The 13,868-nt window shown below is 37.8% G+C and overlaps 1 protein-coding gene across 1 annotated transcript in view; it reads left to right on the top strand.

Moving 5' to 3' along the window:
- The window catches only part of LOC150104715 (major facilitator superfamily domain-containing protein 6-like), a 69,501-nt gene extending 56,481 nt beyond the window's left edge, over positions 1 to 13,020 (top strand). The window contains exon 5 of the mRNA XM_090395891.1: positions 12,657 to 13,020. Coding sequence (XP_090252017.1) covers positions 12,657 to 12,799 — 143 coding nt within the window. The 3' untranslated portion in view covers positions 12,800 to 13,020. The remainder of the gene's footprint in view (positions 1 to 12,656) is intronic.
- The last annotated feature ends 848 nt before the right edge of the window (positions 13,021 to 13,868 follow it).

Genomic DNA, 13,868 nt, shown 5'->3' with positions numbered 1-13,868 from the left:
TGACAGCTGTTTCGATCTGGTTGGCTCTCTTCAGAGACCAGGCAGAAACCTTAAGAGAGCAAAAGCTGTCATTCAGCAGTAAGGAAATCAAATGTCAGAGAAATGTATTTTTCGTAAGTGACCTCTCGGTTGATGCGTAAAAATAATTACTAATAATTACAGTTACAAAAAAAAATTACAAATAATTACATCGCCGAAATTAAGCCGTACGGATCTTTGTTTAGTAATTATATCACTGAAATTGAAATCCCCGATAATTATTACTCGATTTGCTCGAATGACTCGGCTCATTTGACTAATATGATGATGCATTTTTTCCATATCATCTCTGGTCAATAGCAGCAACCAAGTTTATAATTTTTCCTATTGGCTTGATTTCTCACACCAGATTGACTCAACAGAACTGCCATCTGCCTGACTGATACTATTCTTGTTGACTGCAATTCATCTGCTGTCACCAGCAGTAACTCATCCCTGTCCTGTGTGCTCTATCCTCCCTGAAATTACTAAATCCATCACATTCAATCCCTGTACCTGCTTTCTATGCCTTCAGACAAGTCTCACTAATGTCTGTAATAATAATAATAATTTAAAGAAAAATAACAAATAAGGAAAGTGCATACAATATGTACAACCACACTTTACTTTCCATGGTGTCTTTTATAGCTGCTATATGATATTGCTGAGGTATTACTATTCTTTATGGCAACTCATATACTAGAGGTTGTTCAACCTATAGTACAGTGATGGTAGAAAGCTGAGGAGAAAGAACAAATTTCTTAATATTGAATTTCATGACCGGGAGATTATCTCTTTACTAAATATTTGAAAATCGAGAATTTTCCAAATTACAACAGTAGAATAAATGAATGAAAAGAAAGGGAACGAAAAGTTGTACTGTGAGTTTAGAGTTGAACTGTGAAGTAGTCCATATGATTTATCGGCGAGTGGCGGAATTAAAAATATCAATTCCGATGAACAGTGAATATGGAAAAATATTTGTAGAAATATTTGTTTCTATTATTTGGATATGGAGCTGAAGAAACTAAGGCTGTAATGTCAGCGTGTTATGTCTGTTTATTCCGTCTGTTCTCTTGAGAGATTCCCCTATTCTAGGGAGACAGAAAGCACTACCGCCTCCGTATGAAAAAACTTGAAACCGAACGTCTCCGTGAAAAAGCTGAAACTGAACGTAAGTTCACAGAAACACAAAGACACAGAACGTAAGTTCAGTTTCAGCTCGCTCTCTCTTGTACTGAGTCAAGGATATTCAGTTCTTAGTAGTATCACATGTGGAAGCATATGAATGCAGTCAAGTGGGTGGGTGGATATTTATGATTTGAAAATAATTCTCTTGAGCGGCAGAGAAAACCTAATTTATGGAAAGCTGAAGAGATATTTGGAGCATATTTATGTGTTCGTATGCCTGAAGATGAAAGTTATCCTAATGAAGGAAATTTCATCTTGTTGAAAGCGCTGGACGTTGCCAAAGGTGAGAACAGAAGAAAAAGTTCTTTTGCGAAAAATAGTAAGTACTAGTAGAGTATAGTATTAATATGGTATACTATAGTTCTGCAATCATTGAACTTAAGGTTATCAAGACCCACTGATGTAATGGTTCAGAGATTAGAAACTGGGACTGCAGAACATGATACGCAAGATTTGTTGATTTACTCGTATGTAGTGAAAAGGTTGCCATTCGAGAAACAGGAATATAATATACTCTCACCAACAAAAATGTGGCTGGAATTTTGTGTCAACGAGAAAAGGTCGTTGGTATATAAGAGGAAAAGTCTAGGCTCCAGGAAGATAGGGGGGGTTAGGTCTAGACTCTACTTACTGGCTTTTACATTTTAGCATGCTTTTTAAAAGAAAGATCTTAGTGGAATTTGATAAGTTTATAAATGCTGATAGGTATAACTTCCATTATATAATTTTCCTTGGAATCTGATATTTTTTTCGCCGCAAGCTTAAGGACTTGTAGTTGTTGTTGTAGTAGTTACAGGGTGTTCGGGATAAATTTGACAGTTTCGTAAGGAAAAAGAAAATCTTCTTTGTATCTATTAAATTTAATGAATTGACAAAAAAACATTACAGGCAGAGTTAATTACAATACTATCAACAAGATTTACTCAAAATAACCACCATTAGCATCGATCACAGCTTCAATTCTGCTTCGGAACCTCGAACAAGCTGATGCTACAGTCTCCCTGGGAAGGGCCGCAAAAACTGTTTTAATTTTATCCATTAACTGGGCTTTTGTATTACTGGAAGTGCGATTGGTGTCTTTTTCAACTGCGCCCCATACAAAATAATCCATGGGGTTAAGGTCTGGGGAGTTTGGAGGCCAAACATTTGGACTGGTGAAGTCGTAGAAATTTTCAGACAACCATTTTTGACTTTTCCCAGAGGTGTGGCAAGGGGCCGAATCCTGCTGCCATACATACGGCCTACCATTGGCTACCCTTGTTATCCAGGGCTTGACTACAGTTAGCAACTCCACGAACAAAGCCCGAATTCCAATGCCAGGGTTCTTCCACACCTGTTCCTGCAGATTTGCGAGGAATTCTGCTGTACGAACGCAATCAGATCGTCTGCTAGGGATCTTTCTTCTTGCTACATCCTCGTAGTCACCATTGCAAGTCTCTAGTTCATGCCTGATTGTTTTTACTGTATTCAGGGAGCATTGGGCAGCAGTCGTAATATCCTTATTTTGATGGCGGGCACGAATCATCATGATACAAGTTATTCTCTTCCATGATTCAGGTGGGTTCCAGCTATCCATCCTTTCTGACATCTTGTATATGAATGAAGAAGGGGTCCAAACTTTTAAATGAAGAGAAGTGTGTGTTAATACATGTAACTTACGGAAAAATATAATTAATTATAAATATGTCAAATTTATCCCGAACACCCTGTATATGTGTATTCAATTTACATGCATCCTTCAGCCGATTTCAACAGAAGAAAGCAGGTTTGCGAAAAGTTAGAGAGAGACAGAAACAGTACGTGATCTGAAGGTAAGATAATTCTTCATGAAACCTTGATTCATTCTATATCAAATTAACGACATTACTGCATCACAATTAGTAACACACAGACAAATCTTTGGTGGAATTCATATTCAAATCAGGATTAACTCTGTATATGTTCGGGGAAACTGAGACCTGATGCGGGGGGTTACATTGGTCGAAAATGTTCTTCTGAAAGAAGCAAATAAAATTCCAAACAAGCAACATTCCTAATAATTCAAATCAGTTGAGCAGACGAAAGATATAACATCGGATCTGTAAAGTGTAAATAAACTCTAAACATATATCATGTAACAGTATTAAATATTGCAGTGCATAGTTCTAAAATATTCTGAGATTAAAATACAGTATATAATAAGAATACAAAACATTATCCAAATGCTGTTAATCTTTTTACTATCATTAATTTATTAGTGATAATGAACTTCCCTATCAAATCTTCCGCTACCCAATTTCCTGTGCCCTGAGCAGATTTCCATTTTATATCTATCCTCCTGCATTTGCAAGTATTAATATTCGCAGTTTTTTCTCTTACGAAAGTCGTTCTCATAAATCTCTCCTCAAATCTCATATTACGTACGTTCAATAATGATTTCAGCTTTGCTGAAATTAATGGTTGCTGGGCATAAAGTTGTGGCAGAAAAACAAATATTTCTTCATTCACAGAACGATCAACGTGTTGCTTTAACTGTTCTAGTGTAGCATTATTACAAAAACCACTTTCATCCATATTATTATACACAATACACAACGTCCTCTATTGTAAACTGATAAAATCATCAGGAAACAAGGAATCAGGAACTTAACGGTTATATAAATTAGATAAATGTTAGATAAATTATAGACAAATCAGAATAAGCAGAAAAAAGCGTACGAATTCCTCATCTCCTCCTATCTTATCTTGGCTAAGTATTACGTCCAACGTCTCGTTACGAACAAGTAACTGCGCACCATAGAAAACTAATTAATGCTATGAGAGAGAAAGAGAGAGGGAGAGAGAGAGAGAGAGAGAATAATTTTTATCTGGATATATGCTATAAAATATAAAATATATTTATATTTTCTGGCTGAATTACATGTTTTGCGGATGAAATCATATAAATATGTGACCGGCTACCTCGTTTTCAGTCGAAAAGTCCTCATAATAAGGTCATCACGATCTAGAGAGGAAGTAATGTAATTCTAAGGACTAGATCTTTCTAAACTAAAGTCAACGTCCCAGTGTCCTCATGACTGTACTCTGCTACAGAAAAAAGAACCAAAAATCAACGTGTAAGTTTGATTAAGCGTTTACCATGAAATAATCATCACTCCGAGTATATATAAAAAGTACTCCCTCCACAAAAGATCTGATGTATTTCCTATAAGCTGTTTAACAAAATTAATAATATTAATTGAATCGTCACAGATATCTCAAGCCTACGGAATCGGTTTTATTAAGTTATACATTATTTAGTAAAAATAAGATCAGAATAAAGATCAAAACTCCAAAATTCATTCTGTTTGAACTGAAAGAATGGGATCTGTCATACCCAATTTCAATTTAAGTAAACTCGCAGCTTAGGCAACTATCATATGAGTTGAAAGATTATTATTATTATTATTATTAAGAGAGGGACCTCCAATGAGTCAGGGACTCATCGAATGAGACCACATATTACCCTCACCATCTGTCCTATCTGTTTGAATTCATTCACACAACGTGCACTCACCACCACCCTCATTGGCAATCCATTCCCATCAGGCACCACTCTATGAGAGAAAAATCTAGCTCTCGCCTCCTTCTTGATGGTATTCATTCTTAATAATGCCCTCTCGTCCTTTCCCCATCCATGAAGTGAATAATTCCATCTACTGATATATATGACCCCTTCAGAAATTTGTCTCAATCATATCACCCCCACTTTCTTCGGTATCCTAGTGTATGACCTACACAACTTCTCAATCTGCCTTTTCTGTATTCCACAATCCTGATATCCCTTTTATAGATTTTATAATATCAATTTTATAGACCTTCCCAAATTAGTCCTAGTAATATCCCAAGGTCTTGTAAAGAGGTAAAATGACTTCCTTGTTCTTATATGTTAAGGTTCGTTTCAGCATTGCAATTATCCTCTGCGATTACCTGCAGTATTGTTATATTATGGCCCTTAAGCTTTCTTTGCTTCTTTCTCCTCTCCTTGCTCCTTCCCCCTGATGCTATTAGAGTATTCGAGGGCTAGGGGTGAGTCTTTCCTATCTTACTAAGTCATTTCGTCTTATGCAGCCTCCGAAGAAGGCAAGCTAGCCTCAACAGGTGCCGGTCCCAAGCCCGGATAAATGCGAGGGTTGATGTCAGGAAGGGCATCCGGTCGGAAAACTTCAATGCCAGCTCAAACTATGATTATGAGTCAAAGAGAAAATGATATAAGGGCTAGGGCGTACCCCTTCTTTAACCGCACCCGCATCAAGGGCGGGTGCGGTTAAAGAAGTGAGCGCAACAGGTGGATAGGATGTTGCGAGTGGGAAAACTGAATGTTGGAAGCATGACTGGAAGGGGAAGAGAGGTGGCAGACATGATGAGGAAGAGGAAGTTTGACATTTTATGTGTGCAGGAGACAAGGTGGAAGGGGGGAAAGGCAAAGGAACTGGGAGATCGATATAAATTGTTCTACTCTGGAGCGAATAACGAGGGAAGAAATGGTGTAGGAATTGTGGTGCGTGGCAGAATGAAGGGTAAAGTACTGGACGTGGGTAGAAGGAATGACAGGATCATGTGAATGAAATTGGGTCTTGGAGAAGAGCGGGTGGTCATATTATGTGTATATGCCCCGCAAGTTGGTTGTACAGCAGAGGAAAAAGATGAGTTCTGGAACGTGTTAGATGAAGAAATGAGGAGAATTGGAAGAAAATGCGATGATTGTCGGAGGAGACTTGAACGGACACATAGGAAGACATAATAGAGACTGTGAAAGGGTGCATGGTGGCCACGGAGTGGGAATGATAACCAGGAAGGAGAGAGGGTTGTGGACTTTGCAGTAGCGTTTGATCTGGCAATTGTGAACTCGTTTTTCTACAAGAGGGAAGAACATTTGATAACATTTAGGAGTGGTAACAACAGCTCACAAATTGACTACATTTTGACTAGAAGAAAACATCTTAAGGTTATGACAAATTGTAAAGTAATCCCAACAGATCAAGTAGCACAACAACACCGACTGCTGTGCGCAGACTTTAAAATAAGATCGAAGATAAGAACTTCTGGATGCCGTGGGATGAAGACAATTCAGTGGTTTCGCTTAAAAGAGGAGAGTGTGAGGAATCGTTTTAGGGAGAGGGTGTTAGAGAGGATTTCGGATGGACTGGAAAGTGTACAGGATTGGTGGAAACATAATTCAAAAGTAATCCTGAGCTGTGCAATCGAGGTGCTTGGTGAGACATCTGGAAAGATTAGAGAGCAGAAGGAGGGTTGGTGGTGGAATAATGATGTACAAGTGGCAGTGACAGCTAAGAGGAAGGCAAAGCAGAAGTGGGATGAGTCAAGAGTGGAAGAGGACAGAGAGGTGTACAAAGAGAGAAAGCAAGAAGCCAAGAGAGTTGTGGCACAGGCGAAGGTCATGGCATATCAAGATCTGTATGATCAATTAGAAACAAAGGAAAGACAGAGAAAAATTTACCAACTAGCGAAATGTAGAAATACAGCAGCAAAGGACATCTTACATGTGAGGCAGATCAAAGATGCTGAAGGAAGAGTATTATGGAGGGATGTGGACATAAGAAACAGATGGAAAATATACTTTGAGGGACTTTTGAATGAGGAAAATGCAAGGACTCTCAGAGGAGATGGGCAGCCTTCTGAGGGGATGGTGCAGAACATCAGTAGAGTGGAAGTGATGGAGGCCATGAAGAGGATGAGGAATGGAAAATCGGTGGGCTCCGACAGAATTCCAGTGGAGGCATGGAAGGCACTGGGGGAAGAGGGAATTGACCTGCTGTGGGACCTGTTCATGAAAGTTTGCCAACAGGAAAATATACCCGAGGAATGGAGGGAGAGTACTCTTGTCCCCATCTACAAGAGTAAAGGGGATGCACAAGACTGTAAAAATTACAGAGGAATAAAGTTGATGTCCCACACAATGAAGATCCTAGAAAGGGTTCTTGATGGTAGATTGAGGAAGGAGGTGGAGATTGCAAAGGAACAATTTGGCTTCATGCCTGGTAAATCAACAACAGATGCTATCTTTGGGTTACGGCAGATGATGGAAAAATATCGAGAGAAACAAAGGGAGCTACATCTGGTATTTATTGATCTAGAGAAAGCATATGATAGAGTGCCAAGGCAAGAAGTCTGGAGGTGTCTAAGGGAGAAGAAGGTGCCGGAGAAATATGTCAGTTTGGTGCGGGAAATGTACAGAAATGTGAAGACAAGTGTTCGGACCTGTTTGGGACAGACAGAAAGTTTTCAAGTAACAGTTGGCTTGCATCAAGGGTCAGCATTAAGTCCATTTCTGTTTAATATTGTGATGGAGGTGGTAACAGAGGAGGTGAGAGAAGATGCGCCTTGGACAATGTTGTATGCAGATGACATCTCCTTGTGTGTACATTCAAGAGAAGAAGCGGGAACTAAACTGGAAAGATGGAGAAAAGTGCTGGAAGAGAGAGGTATGAGACTGAGCAGAAGTAAGACAGAATATATGTGTTGCGCAGTGGGCGGCGGCCAGGAGACAGATCTGGAGCTGGAAGGAAATGTCATCAGGAAGGTGAGAGACTTTAGATACTTAGGTTCAACAGTGGAAGAAGATGGAGGAGCTGAGAAGGAGGTGGGATGCAGGATACAAGCGGGTTGGAGGAACTGGAGGGAGATGGCTGGAGTGTTATGCGATAAGAGGGTGCCGATCAATCTGAAAGGCAAAATTTATAGGACAGTAGTGAGGCCAGCTATGACATATGCTATAGAAACTGTGGCCCTGAGGAAAAATAATATCAGCAGGATGGAAGTGGCAGAGATGAGAATGCTTAGGTGGATGTGCGGTGTGACCAGAAAGGATCGTCTGAGAAATGACTATGTCAGGGGAACAGTGAAAGTTACGAACTTAGGAGCGAAAATACAGGAGACAAGGTTGAGATGGTTTGGTCATGTGATGAGGAGGGAGGACGAATATGTGGGAAGAAGGGTCATGCAGATGGATGTGCAAGGAAGGCGGAGAAGCGTGGGCGGCCAAAGAAGAGATGGAGGGAACTGGTAGAAGAGGACTTGAAGATGAAGAACTTGGATGTGGTGACAGCCCAAGACAGGAAGGTGTGGAGGAGACTCATTACAAACAGTGACCCCACTTAAGTGGGAGAAGCTGCAGAAGAAGAAGAAGAAGAAGAAGATGGCCCTTAAACTTCAACTTTCTGTATATTAAAACTGCAAGGTCCCTAACCTGATCAGTTTCTTCTAGCATAATCACGCAATATAATATGACACTGTCCCTGTCTATTTTGCATCATCAGCAAATATTATGTCGCCTATCAAATCCTTCCCAATGTCATTAATGTATAGATTGAATAACAATTAACGAAGGGCTGATCCTTGTCGTACATCACAGATTACTTGAAATCGTGCAGACTCACATCCCCCATATACTATTTTTTTATATCTATCATTTTGCCATCCTCTTATACTGGCTAATATTTCACAATCTAATTCCATATGCTCCAGTTTATGTAACGGTTTTACATGCTGCATTTTGTAAAAAGCCTTACCAAAATCAAAATGTATCATGGTTTATTCATCCCTCTTCTCGAACTCAACGGTAAGATTATTATAGCATGTTGGCAAGTTGATCAAAAATGACCTCTCCTTCGTAAACCAATGCTGTTCATTGCAAAGTATAGATTCACTGTCAATCCAGTTCTGCATGCGAGCTCTAAAACGTGGTGGTGCAGATTGTGGAAAATCTTCATCACCACTCCAGAAGTACTGAGGGTTGTTTGGTGGATACCTCAATCATTGCACCACTCTAGTGCAATGAGATTGCCATACATTCTTCCCACTCCTAATGAATCCTTCCCATTCAGAGACATAAATTATACAGAGTTGTCAAAGAAATCGCCCGTCCAGCTGGACACTCTTTTAGCATCCGTCCTGATATTCCTTTAGACCCCTATTGCCGAATTCTCATTCGGTTTGTGCAGCAGCTATGGTACTCCTCCACATACACCTGAGATTTTTCAACAAATGAAGAGGTAGCAGGTGAGCTCTCAGCAGGTGAGCAAAATGGGCACTCGTTAGTTGAACAATCTCTTCTGTATCTGTCCGTATACCATTTGAATTCAATAGAATTATTCTTTGATATACATTCTTTCTTGTACTTGCAGTATAACGAGAGAATTTTTTTGGGTTGTATTTAGCTTGCACAGCCAGTTTCTTTCGTACTCAGACAGCTTTCCGTACAAAAGTTATAACTCTAACTCTTCTGGCCTGCTCCTCATACTTTTCGTAACTGATATCATCCTTCTACAGGCGGTATTCCTTCTACATCATATTTTTCTTAAGAATTTCTTGCTTAATAAGACTAAACATCCATTTCTTAAGCACAGAACCCAGCATCTCCTCAGTGTGCCATAATGTCTTGCTTTGTAGTTCAGCACGTTACGTTTTTTGAATGGAATATTCATAAATAACCACTTTCACCAACCGAAGGCAGAATAGTTAAGTCTTTAACTGAAATCCTCACTGACACTATAATCAGGGGTAAGTCTCTTTAACTTCGAGTTCCTTCTGTCACGTGCTACTTGAGGAAGTTGTCTCGCATCAGCTCAATAAACTGAGTTTCATTCTTCTCAAGAGATTTCACTGCTACCCAATTAATGTTCGGAGAATTAAAGTCCCCGTTCTGATGACTAGTCTCGCACCAATTATCTTTAGTTAGGAATTTGTTTCTTCATCACTAGCAATCGATTCACAATAAATCTGTCAAAACACCCCACTATGTATTTGATCTTGTAAGACTCCACTTCACAGCAGATCGCTTCAAATCCACCAGTGCATGGAAAACTGTTACTAGTACTGCAGTCACAATTCTGACTGTATTGAAATCATCCAATATCAGTAGCAGCGCATTCCCTCCTCTCATATCTTACCAATCCTTCCTAAAAATACTGTAACGTTTATGCTCGATACCAGTTACTTGTCTGCCTCTGATAGCCAGGTCTCACTAATGCCTACAATGTGAGGTCTCAACATATTCACCAATGCAACAAACTCTAAGTCTTTGTTTCTGATGCTACTAGCCTTCGTGTACAGACATAGTAAGTTACCTGCGTGCTATTTTATACTCTTGTCTGTAGTTTGCATAACACAGGTGGATAATCTGCAGATCTCTGTTCTTATCTAGTGTCTTAATTATGCATATATCCTTGCACCTACCTGATAAGTCCGAACTGTACGAACACAAAATCGTTCTCTCCTCATAATCATTTCCATGATAATATTCATTCCCATAATTAATACAATTACATAACATTGTCGCTTTTACACACAGATTATCACATTTCACCCATCATTATCTAGTTTCCCTGACTCTCTGTGTTAAATCTCATATTAATTAATAATTTCTCAAGGCTCAAGATACCAGTCGCATTCCAGTGTAGACCGTCTCTCTTATACAAATCCATTCTACCCCCAGACTCACTACTCCACACATCCAAAAACTAGCCATTCCTTCTACACAGCCTGTCGAATATATATACGTATATCTATGTTTATACTTTTATCGTGATCTAAAATGGAATCATATTAAATAGATTTTACAACATAAAAGAAGAGTGCACCGGATGTTTTTGAGTTATTTAAATATCCAATACAGAAGTTGTAGCGGAGGAACGTAGAAAAAATAAAGTTGTCAAATTAACAAACTGCTTTAATGGAACTCTAAAGAAACCTTTAGTTCCCACTATATCGTCACCTTAATCTTTTCAGATCAATACTTGCATAACATATTAATATATTTAAATTGGAATAAACAACGGATAATCTCTTCAACGGGAGACAGAATATTCTAATTTTAAGATTACATCAACTCAAAGTATCATGCAGCATCATTTCATTTTTCGCCAAGAATTTTGAACTCTTAATATGAAACTAAGAGAAAAGAGAGAGAGAGAGAGAGAGAGAGAGAAATCTCAAGTAACGTTTATGAGAGAATTAAGACTGTTTTCTGGACAAATAAATGACAAATAAAAATTTCAAATGTTATTTCCACAGCGTTTGAAATTTTTGTCTCATTGTTTTATCATTTAAGTATTATAGTATCTCCAGGATCACGAACGGATCATCAGATCCCTTGTGTTCAAACTGTTTAATATTTTCGTTATTATGCATTATGAACTTTTTGTTACTACATTTCATTATTGCATATTTAAGAATTTTCTACCATATCTACTGATTATACTAAAAATAAGATTATATCTGACTAAGGCATAGATTTCTCTACTTGCTACTTCAGTTTTACTTCAATAAAGAAAAATGCATGCTAAAAACAAAATGTAAAAGACTGTGTTAAGCAGCAATTTAACTTTGGTGATGGCTTCACAGAAATAATGACTAACCAAACAACATGTAATCATATAAAACATATTTTACTTTTGATGTGTGAACAGCAAAACCGTCTTAATTGGTGTGAGTCAAACACAAAGCGTACTGCGAAGTCTCACTGATGAAAAAAAAAAACTTGATTTCGTCGGGATACAAATAACGAGCGAATGACAAACATGCAATCTATAGAAAATCAGTACTCAGTAATACACAGTTTACTTCAGTAACCATATTACTGTATATCGGTTCAAGCAGATCCTTAAGAAAAGGATCTTTATTTAAGTATTTTTTATTGAACATTATTTTATTCGGCTTAATCACATGAATAGGAATGCGAAGATGATACTGGAGGAAAATTCCTCTCAGCAGGACTATTTTCCGCCTCTCTTTGCGTGAATGGTTGCAACGATAGCGTAAGTGAAGTCCAGAATCCAGAAATCATATCAGACGTGAAGGCAGTAGTAATCACCAGCGGTGAGCATTTCCGATAAAATGTATTCGATCACTGCAATCACACGCATACTGTGAGTTTTGGAACTTCGTGCTGCACATATCAAACACATATCTTAAGCTTTTTTTTTCTCTCCTGTTGTACGGGTTCTAAGAAATACATTTGTCAGAATGTAAATATTAGTATATGAACATTTTCGCCAGTAGGAAGCTAAACTACATTATGTTAAATTTGCTATCGCGATATAGCGAATGCCTGTGACAAACTTCTTCCAAAACTTACAACAGCATATCCAAAGATGCACTGCCCTAAATCTAGGTGGCATTTTATAAAAATCCGATGTGTTCTATTCTGGTCAAATAAATGATTGAATTAGGAAACCTTCCACAGCTCTGCCTTTTACAGTCACAAGAGTAAGCATGTTTTTCGTGCCTCTTTTTAGATTTTCATTGTTATGTAATGGATAGTGCACATATTCATGTAGGCCTCTGATTTAATATTATAAACCTAAAAATGAATCATTAACAAATTTAATATAACATCCCTTGTTTCTTATTGTTAAATCAAATTACTAAATTTCTCTTATTTGATCTTTTTTAATTTTTACTTTCAGCTATAAAGGATGCTAATGGACAAGCAATAGCAGATGATCCTTTAGCTGTACAACCGATGATGAACTCAGAAACAGACAACAACCGAGAAGATGAAGTGCGAAAAGATAAGCCGAATGATTCAAATTGTGATACTCTTTCTTGACGTGATGTCCTAAAAAGAAACGTGTACATAAACATTTCAACTAGCTTTTTCTCTAAGATCATCCTGTTTCTTGAATAAGAGACTATTGAAAATAAGATTGTACATATATAAAGATGAAGTGTCACAGCAGACGTCTTTGTTTTATGTTCAATCGTGGATATTATATATTGTATGAGTCCACTTCGCTGTTTTCTTAGTATGGGTTTATAGAAAATAAAGTTTCAAAAATACCAACATTTATTTAAGCATAACGGTTTTAATGAATGTGGATGAAATATTTTATTACCGACACTTCTTGTTTGAAAGATCTTTTTATACTCATTTATATTTTGAGGAAGTAAATAAAATATAAGACATTAAATACGGCATTCGTTTATCTTAGCAAAACAGCTGCTTTCCAGTTTTGGGTCATGGCAACCTTAACGAGCATAAAGGTACGAAGTTCCAAGTAACAGCGTTTCTTAGCCTGCTCTACGTGACAAGAACATCGTCCGAACTTTCGATCACTGGAGGTTCACTTGCAGAAAACAACACACGGAAGTATATATAATAGCTTTGCTATTCGAGCTACAAAATCGTAAAATTTTAATAGACTGCATGTAGCGAGTTTCCCTCCTAAGCAATATTTTCAAATAAAGTGACGTCCAATGTTAAACGTTTAGGATTATTGTCCAGAAATATTTGCTCAACAATAGGCATGCATAAAATAGAAATATCACTTCACGTCATATCATTCTCACTTAACGATGCTTTGTGAAGTTCATGATATGGTGTGACAGGTATGATTTTACATTCACCTATTTTATATTATTTTGCATATAGTCGTAGAAACTAACTGCAACACTCATAATATGTGATCAAATTATTGTGTCGCTCTATGTTCCCGAAGTGTAAATTTTATTTACTTTTTCTTAACTTGGAAAGAATATGAATTAAATTCGTTCAAATTCAAAAACCTATAATGCAGTTTGACAATAACGACGACTGAAAATTCTTGAAAAATGGAGTTTGCCAACAGCATGTATAAAACAGTTAACAATTTACAAACATGAGTGAATAAAAAGTTCCA

This window comes from Typopeltis vanoorti, chromosome 7 (assembly GCF_054136105.1).
Source record: "Typopeltis vanoorti isolate ZY-2024b chromosome 7, IOZ_Tvanoo_1.0, whole genome shotgun sequence".
Lineage (NCBI taxonomy): Eukaryota > Metazoa > Arthropoda > Arachnida > Uropygi > Thelyphonidae > Typopeltis > Typopeltis vanoorti.
The sequence above is the reverse complement of the archived record's forward strand: the minus strand, read 5'-3'. Positions and strand labels throughout refer to the sequence as shown.